This window comes from Phyllostomus hastatus, unplaced genomic scaffold, assembly GCF_019186645.2.
Source record: "Phyllostomus hastatus isolate PE091 unplaced genomic scaffold, TTU_PhHast_1.1 phas_scaffold_317, whole genome shotgun sequence".
In the NCBI taxonomy this organism is placed as follows: domain Eukaryota; kingdom Metazoa; phylum Chordata; class Mammalia; order Chiroptera; family Phyllostomidae; genus Phyllostomus; species Phyllostomus hastatus.
The window spans coordinates 3235086-3256070 of NW_025334023.1; the positions used below are offsets into that span (position 1 = coordinate 3235086).

General features: G+C 41.7%; 1 protein-coding gene across 1 annotated transcript in view; it reads left to right on the top strand.

Moving 5' to 3' along the window:
- The first annotated feature begins 6666 nt into the window (after nt 1-6666).
- POLD3 (DNA polymerase delta 3, accessory subunit) overlaps nt 6667-20985 on the top strand; it is a 47926-nt gene continuing 33607 nt past the window's right edge. Inside the window, exons 1-3 of the mRNA XM_045818352.1 lie at nt 6667-6883; nt 8220-8275; nt 16723-16825. Of these exons, the coding sequence (XP_045674308.1) occupies nt 6824-6883; nt 8220-8275; nt 16723-16825 (219 nt within the window). The 5' untranslated portion in view covers nt 6667-6823. The remainder of the gene's footprint in view (nt 6884-8219; nt 8276-16722; nt 16826-20985) is intronic.

The window sequence follows — 20985 nt, forward strand, 5'->3', positions numbered from 1 at the left end:
CCTGCACCTGCTTAGGAGAGTTAAATGTCAACGTTTCAGAAAGTTTGCAAGTCAGTTGTTAAACAGACCCATTACTAAAAATTAGATTATATAAATTTAAAAAGTTATATTAAAAACAAAGGCAACAAATATTCAAATCTCACCACTTCCTAATTATTTTACTACATTGTACTACTATCTGTGCTCTTGTGGTTATTTATTGTTCTTTTTCAATTACTTTTTAGCCCTGGCTGGTGTGGCTCAGTGGATTGAGTGCTGGTCTGAGAACCAAAAGGTTGCTGGTTTGATTCTCAGTCAAGGCACATGCCTAGGTTGTGGGCCAGGTTCCCAGTAGGGGGCTCACCAGAGGCAACCACACATTGATGTTTCTCTCCCTCTCTTTCTCCCTCCCTCCCCCTCTGCCTAAAAATAAATAAACTATTTTAAAAAGTCTATTTTAAAATTATTTTTAATTATAGTTAGCATTCGATATTGTATTTGTTTCAGGTATATACATTTAAACATTCATATAATTTATGATGTGATCCCCCGATAAATCTAGTACCCACCTGACACCATACATAGTTATTACAATATTATTGACTATTAACTATTACAATATTGTTGACTATTATATGGCTGTAATTTACATCCCCATGTTTATTGTATGGCCCACCAAGGAAACCCACCCAGGAAACCACAGGGCTGTATGGTGGAAATAATGGTGTGATGTTATGCATCTTTGTCTAAGTGCATTCTGTGACATTGATATCAGTAGCTTGAAATCTGCTGAGGTGGGAGTATTTACACCACAGAACTTGGCAACCACTACAAAGCAGGGCCTTTTAATTTAGCTATTTGGTTGTTAAACATTTATGAATACACCACAGTATATCAGTGTCTGTTCTTTAAAGGGGCATTTTCTTAGTCCTGGTCTAGTTCCACTGCTTCACCCCTGACTCAGAGATGCCTTTGATCATATATCTTAATATGATAATCCCATTACAGTCTTGCCTGGGGTCCATTTTTGCCTCTTAGTCCTTCTTCCCAAAATCTTTTTTCTTTTGTCCAAGGTTAAGATTAGATTTGGATCAAGATGGCAGTGTAGGTGGACATGGCTCACCTCTTCTCACAACATCAAAATCACAACTAAAATATGGAACAGTCTACACTCATAACTGTCAGAAATTATGTTGAGGGGAAGTCTGACAGCTATGGAATTAAAGAAACCACACCCATCCAGACTGGTAGGAGGGGTGCAGTGTGGAATGGGCTGGTCCTAAATGCATGCATGGTGGGTAAAAATTTGGGAGGGATACCTCAACAGTGAGGAGTCCCAGCCCCACACTAGGCCCCACAGCCCAGGGCTCCAGTGCCAGGAAGATAAGATCCCAAAACTTTTGGCTGCAAAAACTAGCATGCAGTGAGTCAGTGGAAGGAACTCCTGGAGCCCCAAGCAGCTCCTCTTGAAAACCCACACTCAGATTCACCTACTCAGATTCAGTTCCTCTGGGCTCTGGTGCCTGGGTGGTGGCTTGAATGGCACCAGTGGTGAGCAGGGAGTGGCTGAGGTATCAGGCACTGAGGTGAGCTGAGGCCATTGTCCCTTTTCTGGGCCCTCCCTCCACAGAGCCAGCAAGCTGGTGCTATATTTAAGACTCCATCTACCAGGCTAACCCTATTTGACCAGCCTTGGAGATCTCCTGAGACTCTGTTCCACCCAATTTATAGGCACACTCAAACTTCTTTTACGTATGAATGGCTGGTCTTGGCTCCTACTGCACAGCTTCCTAAATCCTCTCAAATAAGCAACAGCTGGCCTCAGTGAGCCCCAGGCCCACCACTAGCAGCAGCCAGCCTAGGCTCACAGCTTGGCTTCTCCTGAGAATCTTCAAGCCCAGCAGAAGTAGCAACCATCTCAGATTGCTTTTATAACTTTATAGCAGTTTGGCCCCAGGCAAAACACAGGTGGGGGATGACCTTGGACTGCACCACCCAGGAAACCACAGGGCCAGTGCACCCAGTGGACAGCTACAGACCACATCAGAGCATCACCACCCTGCCCCTGAACAGCTGAACCTCCATGGAGGGCAGAGGCTCGTGGTCAGTGGTCACAGACAGTCCTTGCCACTGACTGGCCTGGGTAAATTCCTCCCATTGATTTGCCAACAGCAACCAAGGCCCAACTAGAACAGGAGGGTGTACTCGGCCCACACAAAGGGCACATCTTGAGTACCTAGCTTGCATGATAAGGGGAGGCTGTGCCACTGGGCCCTATAGGACACCTACTACATTAGCCCACACTACTAAGCCATGGGATCAAAGCAATTCTACCTAATACATAGAAACAAACACAGAGAGGTTGCCAAAACGAGGGGACAAAGAAACATGGCCCAAATGAAAGAAAACATCAAAACTCCAGAAAAAGAGTTAAATGAAATGGAGATAAGCAATCTATCAGATGCAGAGTTCAAAACACTGGTTATAAGGATGCTCAAGGAACTTAGTGAGGACCTCAGCAGCATAAAAAAGATCCACTCAGAAATCAAGGATACACTAATTGAAATAAAGAATAATTTACAGGGAAACAACACAGTGGATGAAGCCAAGAATCAAATCAATGATTTGGAACATAAGGCAGCAAAAAACAACCAATCAGAACAACAAAGAGAAAGAAGAATCCAAAAAAAAAAAAAATGAGGATAGTATAAGCAGCCTCTGGGGCAACTTTAAGTGTTCAACATTCTCATCATAGGGGTGCCAGAAGGAGAAGAGAAAGAACAAGAAATTGGAAATCTATTTGAAAAAATAATGAAAGAAAACTTCCCTAATTTGGTGAAGGAAAGAGACATGCAAGTCCAGGAAGCACAGAGAGTCCCAAACAAAATGGATGCAAATAGGCCCTCTCCAAGACACATCATAATTAACATGCCAAAGGTTAAAGATAAAGAGAGAATCTTAAAAGCAGCAAGAGAAAAGCAGAGAGTTACCTACAGAAGAGCTCGCATAAGACTGTCAGCTGATTTCTCAAAAGAAACTCTGCAGGCTAGAAGGGATTGTCAAGAAATATTCAAAGTCATGAAAAGCAGGGACCTACACCCAAGATTGCTTTACCCAACAAAGCTATCATTTAGAATTCAAGGGTAGATTAAATGCTTCCCAGATAAGGTCAAGTTAAAGGAGTTCATGATCACCAAGCCCTTCTTATATGGAATGTTAAAGGGACTCATTTAAGAAAAAGAAGATCAAAACTATGAACAATAAAATGGCAATACATATCTATCAACAATTGAATCTAAAAAAACAAACTAAACAAACAAGAAGAATAGAGACGGGAGTGTGCATACGAGAGTGTTTTGATGGTTGCCTGTTGGGAACCTCCCTGCCTGGTTTCAGAAGCTGTAAACCCCCCATGGCTAAGGCTGAGTGAGAGACCTTGGGACCATAAGCCACTCAGGAGACAAAGCTTATCTCCCTGGCAAGGGTGCCGCTTCTGCCCCCTTTTACTTCACCCTTCTTGGTCCAGAGCTTATGCCTGATTAGCCAATGATGGGTAAGATTCCTCAAGGGAGGGATGACCTAAGACAGGCATGGTCTCAAAGGGGCCCTGAGGGAAGGACTTGGGGGGCTATAGAAAAAGTGGGTGATGGACCCTCGCCCCTAGGCTTTGACATAGCCTGAGTACTCATTCTGTCTGCAGGAAGTCTCCTAATCTCTTGTCTGCCTTACTTCCCCTGACTGACTTAAGACTGAAACAATGACAGAGGAGGGTGCAGCCCTGTGCTGGAAAGGGAGGGTTCCCTGGGGGCGATAAGGCCTAAAAAAGAATGCGTAAAATCCTGTGAAACCTGCTTTGCTAAGAATGCCCTCAATTTTCTGATAAGGGTCCGCAGGAAATGAGCTTGTTTCCTAAAGCTGTGTGGCCCTTTAGCCAACTGACCCTGACTCAGAATAAGCTCTCATAGTTCTTTATATGTTATCTATTGCTTGATCCTTACTGCCTGACAATGATTGATGAGCTTTACCTGTATTCTTGTGGAAATTGAACCCAATAAAAGCCCATTGAGGAAAAGGCTCTTGGCCCGTCTCCTTTTGAGAGATCAGCCACCCTTCCTCCGGAAGCAGATCCTGTCTTGATAGACTTATTCTCATCTGAGGCAGATGGGGGACTCTTCCAGCAAAGCTCCCCCACAGTTGTCAAATGGGTGGGGAGTGTAGGGGAATGGATGAAGAAGTGAGGGTATTAAGACACACCAATAGGTAGTTACAGACTAGCCATGGGGATGTAAAGTATAGTATAGGAGATGGATCAGCCAAAGAATTTATACACATGACCCATGGGCATGAGCAATGGTGTGGGGATTGCCTGAGGGAGTATGGGGTGCTAGGTAGAGGGGCACAAAGGGGAAAAATCAGGAAAACTGTAATAGTATAATCAATAAAATATAATTTTAAAAAATTTTAAAGAGGATAAGATTAAACCCATCCTTTCTTGCACCTATATCTATTTTCAATTTTCCTGGTTTGGAAATGCTTGGCACAGTAATTAAGATTCCTTAAATGATCAATTTTCTTAAACTATTTGTTGGTGTGAAATACATATAGAAAACTGTATGTGTCAAAAGTGTACCATTCAAGTCATTTTCACAGACTCAACACACCATGAGACCAGCAGCCAGATCTAGAACCAGAAGACTATTCTGTTCTCAGAAGCCTTCCAGTTTCTACCCTCCCAAGGGTAACTACTAATCTGGCTTCTAAAAGTTATTTAATCTTTTAATATTGGCACATCTAGGACCATGTTGGGCCAGGCGTTCTATATTGTATTATCTGCTCCCATTTAGTTGGGAAGTAGTATCAAGTCTCTGGTCAGTTAGTGATCTTGACTTATATCCAACTCCTATGGAGCAATGATAAGAAATAAGAGTACTAGTCCCAGCAGTACCACTTAATCTTGTGACCTAAAAAATCCATGTCTCCTCTCTTAAGCCACAGCAATATAGTCTCTAAAATATGGGCAAACACAATCCATTCACAGAGTTGCTATGAGGATTAGATGAAATCTCATTCTCAAAGCACCCAGGACAATGTAGTGTGCTTGGTTTTAGCAATGTATAGCTGACCGTTACTAATTTTTATTGTGTGCAGTCGTGATGTGAGGGTTTTTTGTATGCCATTTATAACTCTGGGCAAATAGAATTCTTTGATTTTCTCACATATTCTCTCAGTCTTCCACATACTAGTAGTCAAAGGAATCATCATTTACCTACAATTTAAGTTCCAAATCTCAGCATTTTTCTTGATTCCTATCTTTTCTACATTCCATTCATCTAAATCATCAGCAGGTTTGCTGACCCTAAAAAGGAAAAGCCAAGCCACTATGCTCTCTCTATATTTACTACCATTATCCTATTTTAACCTACTACCATACCTCACTTAAATATCCTCACAAGAATATAAGTTTGTGAACAGGCTCTCTGTGTTATTGACCGCAGCTGTGCACCCAGTGCTCCAGTGCCCAGAACAGTGTCAACAGTGCCTGGCTCTTAGGCTTCTGCTAACTAAATCCTGAATGAATACATGTTGCAACAAACCTTTGAAGTGGGCAATATTATTTTCATCTCATATTGGGTTGGCCAAAAAGTTCATTTAGTTTTTTCCACACGATTGCTCTAGTAGTGCTTAGTTATTTTTAACTTCATTTGAAACAATTTTATTAGATTGTACTGTCACAACTGTCCTATCAGTATGCATAAAAAAAACTTACCAAAATTGGTGAATTTTTGTGCAGCCATTTTAATATTGTAGGTGGGAGAAGATATGCAGCATTGTGCTGCATATTATGTACATATTATGCTTTATTATTTCAAGGAAGGTAAAAATGCAACTGAAATGCAAAAAAATGATCTGTGCAGTTTATGTAGAAGGTGCTGTGACTGATAGAACATGTCAAAAGTGGTTTGTGAAATTTCTTGGTAGTATTGTCATTTTGGCCAAATAATTCTTTGGTGTGGGGCTGTCTTATGCATTGGAAGATGTTTAGCAGCACCCCTGGCCTGTACTCACTAGACATCAATAGCGGGAGATAGCTGACAGACTCAAAATATCCAAATCAATAAAGTTATTGGAGAAAACAAAAAATGTGTCTTTTATTTTATGGAACAAACTAAATGGTGTTTTTGACCACCCCAATAGATAGGGAAATAGGCTTGCAGTGGTTAAATAACTTATTTAGGGTCACAACAACAAATATCAAAACCAGGATTCAGTTCTGTCCCTCTCCCATCCCCTCTGGAAAACCTTCCCTAACTTCTGAATTCTGAGGGATTATAACAAGCAGCATTTTATCCCAGTTGGCATCACTCAACTAAAATTACTTGTTTATTTCTTTATTGTTCACTGCTGTGTCCCCAGTGCCTAAGAAGTGCCTGGAATAGAATAGGTACTTGATAAATATGCGCTTAATAAATATATGAAAGTGCAAGGGTTACTTTATCAATTTATAGGAGGAAAGACTGTGGCTCCTGGACATGTATTTCACCCTGGGTTAGGCAGTAAGTGTCACTGGTGAGATTTCAAACGAAGGTTCCACAGACAGCCCGTTCAGACCACGCCCGCTCTCCTAGTTCCTCTTCCGCCCGCTCCCACTAGCCCCGCCCACCCCGGCCTACACCAACTCTAAGAGTAGTTTGACTACCGAACGGCCGCCGTAGTGCGTCGCCTCCGTTGCCTTGGGAAACGACCCGGGAACTGGGTTGTGGGGAAAGACGTTTCCCGCCGGCGGGAGCTGCGGTTGTAGCGGCGTGGGGAGATCTGAGGCTGCGGGGCCCAGCGCCGCAGTACCATGGCTGACCAGATTTATCTGGAAAATATAGACGAGTTCGTCATGGACCAAAACAAGATCGTGAGGAGCTAGGACTGGGGAACGCGGGCGTGGGACTGGGGTTCTAGGCCCGGCGAGGGCGGCAGGTCCTTGACCCTTCTTGTGGTCCCGTGGGGAGTGGCCGAGGGAGACAGGTCCCCACCCCACATAGCCCAAGGCGAGCGAGAACTCGCGGGAGAGGTCTTCCAGTGCGCACGCAATTCCTCGTCCCTTGGTTAAGTGTGCGGAGCACTGTGCACAGACTAGGAGGGAGGGGTCATTGGTTGATAATATTTCTAGGGCGTCCCTACACCTGTCTGATAAGGTAGTTGGCGTTTAAAGCCCCAAATTTACAGTTGGGGAAATTGTAACCAGACTTAAGTGACAAGCTGTTTAACCTCCCGGCAGCCAGTTTCCTCTTACTGGAAATTTGGCATTGATGCAGGCTTGACGTGCATCTCACGGGGGTGGAGTCAAGATCAAGAAAGACAATGAAAGTGAGTGCACTTTGCAAATCGTGATGATGCCTACTGAGAACTTTGGACCTACGTTATTGCATTGACATCCAGAGTTCGGTAGAAAAGGCAGTTGAAGCAGACAGAGGGGCCAAATAACTTGTTTATTTGTGATAAGGGACAAGCAGTTTTCCAACCTAGGTTCGTCTCTTGCCAATATACATTTTTTTATACATCACACTGCTGTTGCCTAATTATTGGAAATTAGGCTGTTGCCTAATTACTGGAAATTATTTCCAGCAATTATTGGAAATCTACACCAATTATTGGAAAATCAGCATTTTTAATTGGAAGACTTTGAGAGAAGAGTGACAGGAGAGTTGAAGGAAGGATGGAAGGCGGGTCTAGTCTCGAGGCCAGGAGTTCCCAATCTAACCTGTGATACAGTACTCGTGGGCCTCGTTCTTTCCCGGACCCCTGCAGCACCTGTGCCCTTTAATGTTTGCTCGTATGGCTGCAACTTAGAAGTTTTTCTGAGTCATACACTTGAAAGTAATCTAGCTTTTGGGTGAATTTTGGGGTAGTTTTCAGTTGTGGCCCTCAAAAAGGACAGAATGTGAGAAAAAGGGCCTGAATAAAACAAGGAGTGTGAGGAAAATGAGAACTTTTTCTTTGATGCACAGTCAGCCTTCCTTCCTTTTCAGATTTTTTTATTCAATGGTGTGTGAAACAAACTTTTTAGTGTTGGTAAAATAAATATCTCAATCCTGCCTTCCCATATAGCTGGTTCTTGGTAAAACTGGGGTGGCATCTATTATAATTTATGATGCCCAATTATCTAGGACCAGGACTCTTTAGGAACCCTTAGAACTGTCCTGCACTCTGGAGTCATCTAATGTCTAAAAAATTCCTCCTTTCTGCAGGTGACATACAAATGGCTGAGCTACACACTAGGAGTTCATGTTAACCAGGCCAAACAGTAAGTCCAATTTACTACTCATTTTAACCACATCGGAATTTTTTTGGTGGTTTTGTTTTGTTTTTAGGTTTATAGATAGCCTCTAGGTCAGAACTTTTTTTCCTGGGAAATGGGAAGGAATACTAGTTTTATGACTTTTGTCCATTATTTAGGACATAGGTAAACTTGTATACAAATGTGTAGTGATATGTTTACTGGGTTAACTTGTAGTCTTGCCCTTTGGTTAACCTCACTTTGTTCTTTCAGATTTATTGAATGGGCTAGCCATTTCTGGTTATATCTCGGATTTATACGTCTGTTATCTTACATCTTCATTGCAGTTTCACACATGCTCACATGCTCCTTAGGCCATCTCTGTGTGCTCCTGAAGCACCTCCATAATGAGGTCAACAGGTGTTTGACACAAACTGTATAACGGTATAAGAGAAGGGAGAAACTTTCAAGTGAAACTAATGTTTAAGATGGTACAGAGCATTGCCTTTCTTGAATTTTGCCATATCACTTCTCCTTGCTGAAAAGGAAAAAAGTAAGCTTTTGGATCAACTTCAAATTTCCTGACCTGCAAATGTGCAGATGTTGTCTTTGTCGTAAGGGGTAGAATTGGTGAACAGGCTGAGGACACATGTATTGAGTTAAATACTCATTTAATTTATTTAATCCCTAAAGGTGGTCGGATTTTTTTCCTATTCCTTTGAGTCACAGAAACTTTCTTTAAGTGGTAGGAAGGTTCCCTGAGTCTTAGAAATTCTCTAGAGTGGGCTGATTTGGCTTTATTTGAGTTGCTTTTTGATAGTCCTAGGAGTCTGATTTTGACTGGCTGTTTATGCCTCCAAGACCTAAACTCTTTTGGGGGATGGATGTCTGTAAGAGTCATTATTTGTTGTGGTTACAGATGTTTAAATATGAAATGAGGTAATTATTACTATATAAGCTTGTTGGGGTTTAAATGTGCATATTGGAGAGGAAATAAATTTGCCTGTGATTTTTTTTTAGATTTTATGTATTTATTTTTAGAAAGAGGGGAAGGGAAGGAGAAAGGGAGAGAAACATCAATGTTTGGTTGCCTCTTGAGCATCCCCTACTGGGGACCTGGTCTACAACCCACGCATGTGCCCTGACTGGGAATTGAACCAGCAACCCTTTGATTTGCAGGCCTGCGTTCAGTCCACTGAGCTACACCAGCCAGGGCTACCTGCGATTTTATTGTAGCTTACCTTATTACCTGTAATTTTTATAGAATTAACACACTGTCTTGCCCCAGCCTGACTACCAACTTCAACCCACACCACTCTCCATCTCTCTTACACTCTAGCCATGTTTGCCTTTCTCTTCCTCATATATGCCAGACCCATTCTCACCCTAGGACGTGTGCCCCATCCCCTCTGCCTGGAGTGCTTTCCCAGCTGTCGTCATCCTCCAGGTTTCTGCTCAGGTTTCACATGCTTCTTGAACAACTCTCCCCTAATGCTCTATGTTAGGTATCCCCACCCCTCCCTAATTTGCCATCTTATGTATTTCTTTTGTATTAAAAAAAACTTTATTCAGATAGAATTCACATACCATATGATTCACCCACAGAAAGCATATAATTTATTGGTTTTTACTACATCCAGAGTTGTACAGCCTTAGCTACAATTAATTTTAGAGCATTTTCATCTACCCCAAAAGGGACTCTGCATCCATTAGCTGTCACTCATCATTTTCCTGCAGTCCTGCCCCCACTTCCCCCAGCCCTAGGCAACTACTGATATATTCTGTGTCTATAGGTTTGCTTATTCTGACCATTTCATGTAAATGGAATCATGTAATATGTAAACTTGTGTGCCTGGTTTTTTCACTTAGTATGTTTTCAAGGTTCAATCATGTTGTAGCACGTATCAGGGCAGTCAGTCCTCACTTAACAGCATCTGAAATGGCTTCTTTTTTTTTTTTTTAAAGATTTAATTGTTTTTAGAGAGGGGAACAGAGAAAGAGGGAGAGAAACATCAATGTGTGGTTGCCTCTCACATGCCCCTACTGGGACCTGGCCCACAACCCAGACGTGTGCCCTGACTGGGAATTCCCAGCGACCCTTTGATTCACAGGCCAGTGCTCAATCCACTGAGCCACACCAGCCAGGGCTGAAATGGCTTCTAACAAAATCAGTTTTACCATAAGCTAACTGATATAATAAACAAGAGTTCTTACAGTATCTCATCAATATAATGAAATGACCTTATTTGGGGATCTGTTGTACTTCATTTCTTTTTATGGCTGAATTATTTCATTATATTGTGTTACTAGTTTCTCAGGGCTGATGTGACAAAGTACTACAAACTTGGTGCTTAAAAAAGTCATGGAAATATGGCATGTCTCACAATTCTGGAGGCCAGAAGTCTGAAATCAAGGTGTCAGCAGGGCCACACTCTCTGAAACCTGTGGAGAAGAATCCTTTCTTGCCTCTCCCTAGCTTTTGGTTTGCCAGCAGTCTTGGGGATTCCTTCGCTTACAGTTGTGTGACCCCAGTCTCTGCCTTCGTTGTCCCGTGACATTTGTCCTCGTGTGTCTGAATCTTCACATGGCCATTTTATAAGGACACCAGTTATGCTGGATTAGGAGCCCACCCTCCTTCAGTTTAACCTCAGCTTACCTGACAGTACGTGCAAAGATCGCATTTCCAAGTAAGGTCACATTCTGAGTGTGACTGGTGGCTAGGAGGTCAATGTATCTTTCTGGGGGACACAATTTAACCCAGAATGTATAGATAAACCGTATTTTGTTTATCCATTCATCAGCTGATGAACATTTATGTACATTTGGGTTGTTTCCACATTTGGGTGTTATGAATAATACTACTATGAACATTCCTGTATAGACATGTATTCTCAGTTCTCCTGGGAATTCTGGGTCAGATGATAAACCTGTATTTAACATTTTGAGGAACTGACATACTGTTTTCAAAGTGTCTATGCTATTTTACAATCCCACCAGCAATATTTGAGGGTTTCAGTTTCTCCACATTCTTTTCAACTCTTGATTATCTGTCTTTTTATTTTAGCCAACCCAGTGGGTGTGAAGTGGTATCACTGTGGTTTTGATTTGCAGTTCCCTGATGACTAATGGTGTTGATCATCTTTCATGTGCTTATCAGCCATTTGTATATCTCTGGAGAAATATTTATTCTAATCCTTTACCCATTTCTTTATTGGATTATTTGTCTTTTTCATTGCTGAATTGTAAGAGTTCTTTATGTATTCTGGACACTAGACCCTGATCAGATATGATTTGCAAAAAATTTCTCCCATTTGTGGGCTGTCTTCGTACTTTGTTGATGGTGTCCTTTGAAGCACAGAAGTTTTTATTGTTGAAGTCCAATTTATTTTTTTTCCTTCTGTTCCTTCTATTCTTTAATGTAGTATCTAGGAAGGCTTTAATTGAAAGTCAAGAAGATTTACTTTTGTGTTTTCTTTTTATTCATTTATTTTTACAGAGAGGGGAAGTGTGTGGTTGCCTCTTGCATGCCCTCAACCAGGGACTTGGCCCACAACCCAGGGATGTGCCCTGCCTGGGAATCGAACTGGCAACTTTGGTTTGCAGGCCAGCACTCAATCCACTGAGCCACACCAGCCAGGGCCACTTTTGTATTTTCTTGTAGTTATAGTTCTTACACCCATAATTACCACTGTATTTAAGGTTTCTGCATGTTGAGTGCTTGTTAACGTGTTAAAATGCCTCAGTCCTCACAGTAAGAATACATTATGGTTTTTAAATTAGGTGGCACACAGTGGGAATAACTTATCTCAGCTCCATGAAGTCTTGGACCTCAACTGGGAAGCCTCAATGGCTGGAGCCCTGTCATCTGTAGGCTTCTTTGTTCACGTCCGCCAGTCGATGCTGGGCTGTGGACCAGATGTTGCACGTGGTCCGTCTCTGGCCGGGGCTCCATCAGGGCAGGGTGTCTCTGGGTAGTCGGACTTCTTAAACAGCAGCTCAGGACTTCAGATCTAGTCCTCCAGCACAAGGCAGAAGCTGGTTGCCTGAAAAGTCAAACGGTATCATGTCTGCTTTGTTTTTTCAGTTAAAATGAATCACTAGCCCTCCCAGATTCCAGGGGAGAGGATGGAGTCCACCTCTGTCTGGGTGGGCATGGAAGAGTATGTGGGATGGGTGACATTGTCGCAGCCATTTTTGGAAGACACAGCGTGCCACAATTGTTGTATCTTTGATGCTTGGCTCCTAATAGGTGCCCATAAATACTTGTTGAATAAATACTAAGCACTTGTGGTTGATATTTTCACACATTTTTATCTCACACAATGTATTTAACATTCCACTGGTGTTACCAGCCTCTCTTAACAAATGAGAAAATCGAGGCTTGAGTGTCCTGTCACTGTTTCTTACTGTACCTGTAGCGGAAGCATTTATTCATTTAGTTTAACATTTGAAATATTCTGATTTTATTTTATTTTTAAGTTTTTATTGAATTTATTTGAGTGACATTAGTTAATAAAATTATGTAGATTTTGAGTGTATACTTTCACAATACACCATCTGTATATCTGTCACCATTGAGCCCCCGTTTCTCCTCCACTGCCTCACCCCACCACACTGCCCCTCTGGTAATCACCATACTGTTGTCAGTGTCTGAGTGTTTTGTGTGGTGTGTTTTTTTTCCTTAATCCCTTCACCTTTTTCACCCAGCTTTCTAACCTCCCTCCCCTCTAACAGCTGTCAGTCTGTTCTCTGTCTCTATGAGTCTCTTTCTGTTTTGTTTGTTAGCTTATTTTGTTCATTATATTCCACATACAACTGAAATAATTTGTCTTTCTCCCTCACTGGCTTATTTTTATAGTAGAAGGATTTAAAATATCCCTGATGGCCCTGAGGTTAGTGACTGGGCATGATTGGTATTGATTTGCTTGGATTCATTGAAGAAGTGTTCTTACTATATTTTGCTATAATTTTTACTATATTTTTAGCATTGTTTTAGGCTCTGTCATAGAACAGCAAACTTGATAGACAGGGTCCTCCCCATCATTAATTTATACAAGATAATTTCAGGTTGTAAAAATGTTGTGAAGGAATTAAATTGGGTTAGGAAAGGCTGTATACCTTATACACTGTGTTTGTCCTAGGGAAAATTATGGGTGGAACTGATCAAGAGGGAAAAGTAATGAATTAAAAGGAGAAGATATAGTTAATCATGTATGTAGGAAGTACATCTTACAAGAATTCATGTTTGTTGTCATTTATGTTTAAGAATGTTTTGCACACTTTGTTGGTAAAATGGTGTAATCAGATAAATATGTCTTAGAGTCTTTAAAGATGTGCAGAAACTTTTTTTTTTTCAGAGTTTGTGCAGTTTTGACTTCCTGGTTAATATAAAAGAACTGGGGATTGTTTAAGGAGACAAGTACATAGAGGATGTCTGTGATGGTATATTAGTTGTAGATAAAAGATTTAGCCCACAAGCTTGAGAGCATCTTGGGCATGGTACCTACCTGCCTATCATTTCTTTTACGAGCATGGTCCTAATTAGCAAAAGTAAACCACAATGTTCATGAATTTGTGTTACCTCATCTTTCCTAATGCAATCACTGCATGAAAGGAAACACTAAAAGAGAACAAGATAGAGCAATCAACAAAAAATGCTAAATAGGGCACATTTTTATCCTTAGGGAGCTTATAGTCTAGTGGGGATGGCATGTGTATAAACTAAGTAGTGAGAATACGAAGTGGTAAGTGCTATAATAACAGATACGGGATAGGCTCTGTTAGAGCTTAGAAGTCAGGGTGCCCTGCTGGCCTGTGGTTATAGGAAAGGCTTTACACAGGAGGTGGTAATTGAGCTGCAGTGTGGAGGAGGAATTAGGTGGATGAGGTCTGAGCAGAGCATTCCAGGCAGGAGGGGCGTACGAAGGAGCAAGGGGAACTGCAGAGTGTTTCGGAAGAATGCAGCTAGTGTGGGTGTGAGAGAATGGTGAGTGATGGGGGGATCGTAACGAGAGCGGTCTTACACGTCATTGCTAGGGAGTTGGAGTTGATCCTCAGGGCCTGGGGTGCTACTGAAATTTTTTGAATAAAGAATAACACTTCAGACAAGAATATCCAACTACCTTTTCACCATCACTTGTGACTAATAGACATCTCAGACTTAACATGCCCCAAAGCTAACTCCTGATTGCTACCCCCAACACCTACTTCGCCTGCTTTTCCCCATCTCAGTAAATGACTTTATTCCTTGAGTTGGTTAGTTTAGTCATCCATAACTCCTTTTTCTCTCATACCCTACAATCAGTCCATCAGCAAATACTGTTATTTCTCCCTTTAAGTTCTCCCAGAAGTCATCCACTAATTTACTACCTCCATTGCAACCACCCTGGTCTGAGCCGCCATCATCTCTAGCCTAGATGACTGCAGTAGCCTCCTAACCAGACTCGCTGCTTCCTGCCGTGACCTCGGCAATATATTTTATACACAGCAGTCAGGGACCCTTCTAAAAGGTGAGGTCATGGTATTTCTGCTCTCAACCTTCTGCTGACTTAACTTGCTTCAGGTTCTCCATAGGGCTGCAAAGCCAATGTCTGGCACTTGGCTCTCTCTGCCACCACTGTTCTTCCTTATTCTGGGTCAGTACATTTGCCTCCTTTCTGTTCTTCATACCTTGCCCACATGCTTGCCTCAGGACCTTTGCATTTGCTGTTCTGTCTGTCTGGAACATTATTCCCCAAGCCACAGCGGTGGCTTCCTCACTTCCTGCAGGGCTCTGCTCCTGAGGCCTTCCCTAATCACCTTATATAAAATAGCCAAATTTCTCAGGCACACTCTATTCTTACCCCTGCCCTGTAGATTTACTACCATTTAACATATATGTAGTTTTTCATTTGTCTCTCTCTTCTGTACTGTAAGCTCTAAAAGGTTAGGGACTTTGCTTTGTTCATTGCTCTCTCCTTAAGGCATAAAACATAAAGTAGCCACTCAGTAAAGTTTTGTTGACTTAATGACTTGATTTGCATTTTTAACACTTTTACCCTGGCAGGCTTGTGGATAAGGAAGGGGTGGGGGTATGTGCAGAATTGACACTTGGAACTGAAGTAGTCCAGTCAAGAGATTTGAAGGGCATGGAGTCAAGAATTACTTGGGAGGGAGACTGACTAGATTTGGCAACTCACTGGACAGGGAGAAGTGAAGGATAATGATTCCCAGATTCCTGGCATGGTGGCCTGGGCAGATGTGGTTGTCAGGAGCAAGTGGAGCCATGGGGATGAATGAAAGAGGCTGACCATCTGGTTTGTCCAGGACTGTTGGCTGTAGCACCAGAAGTCCATGTCTCAGGAAATCTCTGAAGTCCAGGCAAACCCAGGTGGTTTGTCACTCTAATATGTACAGCGGAAAGATAGGTAAAGAGAGAACCCTAACTGGTATAGAAAAGGAGGAGGTAATCAAGTCTGTGCAGGAAATGGAGGGGGGTGCGGAGGGGCAGTTAGGGCGGCAACAGGAGACACATTGGGGCATGGGATCGTGGAAGCTAAGAGAGCTGATGCTTCAAGAAGAGTGGTCAGTAGTATAGGTTGGATTTCCCTTCGAATTTTTGAGTTTGAGTTTCTAGCTTTCCTTGGCAGAGAAGTGTGACGTGTTATAGACTCAGTATATATTTCTTGAAATCAAAGATACAAATGATATGTCTCTTTTGCTGTTTTTGTTAATCTGTGAGTCATGGAGGGGAGCCAACCTATGATACTTGCTGGATCATAAGGATAAAAATGAGTTTAGGGACGTTAAGCAAAATTATTTGTATGTCGAGTGTTTGGCGGTCTAGGTTAACGGATACTCGGAGTACTGGGTGCTGCGGGTGAGCTGCTTGCACTGTAGGTTCTGAGACAGCACTGAGTCTGAGTGACTGTAAAATGAACTGCCCAGATGGATGTTTGTGATCATGTACTTAGTGGTTCTTGATGTTTTGGACCCCTTTTGAGAAACTATTAAAAACCCTGAACTGTTGCTCCGCAAAAAAGCACGTATACATTTTACTTACAGTTTTGGGGGTGGAGGGCTGGTTCTAGATGGCCACAGAAATCCCATGGTTGAAGAATCACTAATTGGTCTGGTGCAGCCCTCCCATTTGATACTTCAGGATATCGAGGGACCTAGAAAAATGAACTTATCCAGGGTCACATAGTGACTGAACTTACTCTTGGTTGAGTGTTGTGTTTATGGCCTGTTACTGTTTTCTTGCAGGCTCACTCCTTCTGGGCCTATTACTAGGTTTCTTTCATTTCAGTTATGACTCAGGTCATTGTGCCGTCTCAGTAAGTTGGCCTTCACTTAACTCTGTGTCCACAGACTGAGTAAAATTCTGTAGAATTTTCTGCCAGATTTAATATACCTATCTTTTAAGTCACAAATTAAGAGTTGACGAGGTAACAAACTCTTACTAATGACTTGCTTGTGCCTTTTGCTTGGAACAGGATGCTGTATGATTATGTTGAAAGGAAGCGAAAGGAAAATTCGGGAGCCCAACTGCATGTCACCTACTTAGTGTCTGGCAGTCTTGTTCAGAATGAACATTTGGTAAGTTCTCAGAATGTTATAATGAGCTTAAATATGTTTGAGCTATAAACTGTTAAATAACAATATGGGGGTGGGAGAACACAAGATTTAGTATTTTGGAAGTTTTAAAAGCTACCTGGCCCTGGCCGATGTGGCTTAGTTGGTTGAAGCATTGTCCCATACACCAAAAGGATACAGGTTAAATTCCTAGTCAGAGCACATGCCTAGCTTGTGGGTTCGGTCCTGGGTTGGGGTGTGTATGAGAGGCAGCTAGTCGTTGCTTCTCTCTCTTATCAGAGTGTCTCCCTCTCTCTTTCCCTCTTTTTCCCTCTCTCTAAAAATCAATAAGCATGTCCTTGGGTGAGGATTTTTTTTAAAGCTATCTAAAGATGATTATTTTGAATTTTTAGAATAAACTTAAAAGTCTTGAGAAGTTTTGGCAATATCTTGGCTGTGATGCAGAGACTATAGCATTATTATGCAATTTTCCTACACAATAAGACATTAGGAGATGGCTTCTATTACTCCTCTTTCTCTTGAAGGTATATTAAGGAAGATGGTGGTTCGTTTCCATCCTGTTCAAATGTCAAGTCACACACTTAGCTGTTCAGAAAGTATAATTTTATTATTTTTTAACTGAAGTTGATTTTAATTTGAGCATTCATTTTGGTAGGCTTCTGTCTGAGGGACCGAAGGAGGTGGGTGGCAGCAGGGACCTGCAAGCGCAGAGGCATGGGTTGGCAACGTCTTTATTTTCATGCATTTTTTCCGGTCTGGTATGTGGTCGCCCCTCAACTTGGGTCTCTGCTGCATTTCCATCTTCCTGACCACAGTGTTCTCTCAGGTCTGCTGACTTTCTCTTAGCTACTTTCCTGTCCCCCTTGAGGACAGAAGGATCATTCTACTCCCATGACATGGGAAGCTCTGCTGCGATAACTCATTTTTCTGCACCAAACTGATTCTTAGGAACTTTGATACTTCCTCCTCTCTGGCTTCCTCCCTGAAGTAAGGCACATTTTCTCTGTTTTCACTTCCCCAAACCTCTGATTTGAAGGTTCTTTTGCTCCTACCACAACCACCAGCCCAACAGAACTTAGCCCAGCAATCGGGGCTCCTCAGAGATCTGCCAGTATCTGTGTTCCTCTTATGTTTGACTTTCCCTCAGACTCATGTATTCAGAAGCCTGATTTATCAAAATACTGTCTGGATTTGTCTTAGAACAATAGAGCCCCAAGTGTGTGAGATTTAAAACTAGAATGACAATTGAATAATTTACGAGGGGATACAAAATTGCTAGGGGGATCAGATCCTTGTATTCTCCGACCATCAGTTTCTTTCCTTGTTGGTAAGCTATTTGACAAGCCAGGTGATAATCAAGATATTTGCAAGTGTAGAATTAGATGTCATTGTATATCTGAAACACAGAATTAAGCAGACCTGATTCATTTACTTTTAGAAATAAATGCGACACTAGAATCTTCTCTTTGTATGGCCCTTGAATAGACACTGCTGAAGTTTGCCTCTGAATGTCTTTTTTCCTTTTGTTTCCAGGGCTTGCTCGCTTTCTCCTGCCTCCCTTAGTCAGTGCCTTCAGTCTAATTGTAGCCAATTCTTTACCTGGGAGTCCTTGTGTTTCTTTAAAACAGTGGGCTTTATTCTTTTTTTGGTTGCTGTTTTTTTTTTTTTTTTGAGAATCTGAAAGAAAAATTCATGTTGATATATTTGTAAAATTTTGAATGTTCACACATAATTCTGGAGCAGGGTCCAAGGTTAAGAATTTATGTTTTAAGATACAGTTGAAAATTTTTATTCTAAGCCATATGACAGAGGTTCTTAATTTGGAATCTTTGCATGGTTCTTGCGATCCGGGGGGATTTGGGGATAAACCCTGGAAAGTGGATTCAGACTGTTCCTTAGTGCACTTTTGGAGATGATTTTTCAAAATGAGGTGTCAGTTAAAAACTTTCATGCTGTGGCTTGCTTATGAAGGCCTTCTGTTTTGAGATTTAAGAAGGCATTAATATTCTGCCCATCTTTTTTTAAGCAGCAAAATGCTTTCAAATGAAATCTTAATTAAAATCCTAATATACACCCTGGCTGATGTAGCTCAGTGGATTGAGTGCCAGCCTGAGAACTAAAAGGTCGAAGGTTCGATTCCCAGTCAGGGCACATGCCTGGATTGTGGGCCAGGTCCTCAGTAGGGGGCATGTGAAAGGCAACCATACATTGATGTTTCTCTCCCTTTCTTTCTCCCTCCCTTCCCCTCTCTCTAAAAATAAATAAAAAAATATTTAAAACAATACAATCCTAATAAGAAAAAATACATCGAGAGTAGGATTGCTGTGGTTGAAGGGATTGTGAGGATTTTGGAGCTCTGTACTCATCCTCCTAATTGCCTCACGGGCCAGCCTGTGGAGCCTTGTGGAATGACTGACAGAGCGTGGTTGCTTACCTGTGCTTTTTTCCTAGGTGAGAGCCCTCCTGTGCAAAGTCAGAATATTAAGCATAATTTCTGGTTTTGTTGTTTTAAATTTCTTTAAGTGTTTCCAGAAAGGAAAGAGATAAATTATAGGTTTTGAATGGGTTTTGAAATATACTTTTTATTTTTTCCAATGATCGTGATTATTGTAAAAAAATGTTTGACAAAAGTAAAAGCCTCCGTCTAATCTCATCCCAGAGAGTCTTCTAAAGAATTACTTGTTTTTTCCCTTTTCTTTTTTTAGACCCTTTTATTTAAAAAAATTTTTTATTGTGTGTACTATTACACTTGTTCCAGTTTTTCCACTCTTGCCTCCCTTCCCTCTGTGCCTGCTCCTCACAGTCAGTCCCTGTACCATTGTTGATGTCCGTGGGTGGCACATGGATGTTTTGTCTGAGCCCTTCACCTTCTTTCTGCCAGTCTCACCCTCTCCCCTTCCCTCTTAGCGCTATCATCTGTTCCTTGTTTCTGTGCCTCTGATTCTATTTTGCTCGTTAGTTTATTTTGTTCCTTACATTCCAGTTATAAGTGTGGATCATATGGTATTTGTCTTTCATTGCCTGGCTTATTTCACTTAGCATAATAGTCTCCATTTCCATCCATGGTGTCACAAAAGGTAAGAATTCCTTCTTTTTTTACGGCCAAATAGTATTCCATTGTGTAAATGTCCCATAGATGTTTTATCCACTCATCTCCTGATGGACACCGGGGCTGCTTCTGTATCTTGGTGATTGTGAATAATGCTGCAATGAATATAGGGCTATTTATGTTCTTTGGAATTAGTACTTTGGGTTGTTCAGATAAATTCCCAGAAGTAGAATTGCTGGGTTGTGAGGCAGTTTCATTTTTAATTTTTTGAGGTATCTCCCATACTCCTTTCCACAGTGGCTGCACCAACATGCATTCCCACCAACAGTGCACTTGGGTTCCGTTTTCTCCACATTCTCACCAGCCCTTGTTTGTTGATTTATTAACGATAGCCATTTTGGAAGGTGTGAGGTGGTATCTCATTATGGTTTTAATTTGCATTTGCATCTCTCTGATAGCTAGTGATGTTGAACATTTTTTCATATGTCCATGGGCCACCTGTATGTCCTCTTTGGAGAAGTGTCTAGTCAGATCCTTGGCCCATTTTTTTTAAGATTTTATCTATTTATTTTTAGAGAGTGGGGAAGGGAGGGAGAAAGGGGGGGGGGAGAGAAACATCATTGTGTGGCTGCCTCTTGTGTGCCTCCCACTGGGGACCTGGCTCACAACCCAGGCATGTGCCCTGACAGGGAATTGAAATGGTGACCCCATGGTTCACAGGCCTGTGCTCAATCCAGTGAGCCACCCCAGCCAGGGCCTTTGCCCATTTTTATATTGGTTTGTCTGTCTTTCTGCTGTTGAATCCCATGAGTTCTTTATATATTTTGGAGATTAAACCCTTGTCTGATGTATCACTGGCAAATATGTTCTCCCATACAGTGGGTTCCTTTTTCATTTTGCTGCTGGTTTCTTTAGTTATTCTGAAGTTTTTTAATTCATTGTAGTCCCATTTGTTTATTTTTTCTTGTGTTTCCTTTGCCCTAGGAGATACATCTGCAAACATACTGCTACATAAGATATCTGAAATTTTACTGCCTATGTTTTTCCTCTAGAATTTTTATGGCGTCACAACTTACATTTAATTTTTATCCATTTTGAGTTAACTCTAGTGTAT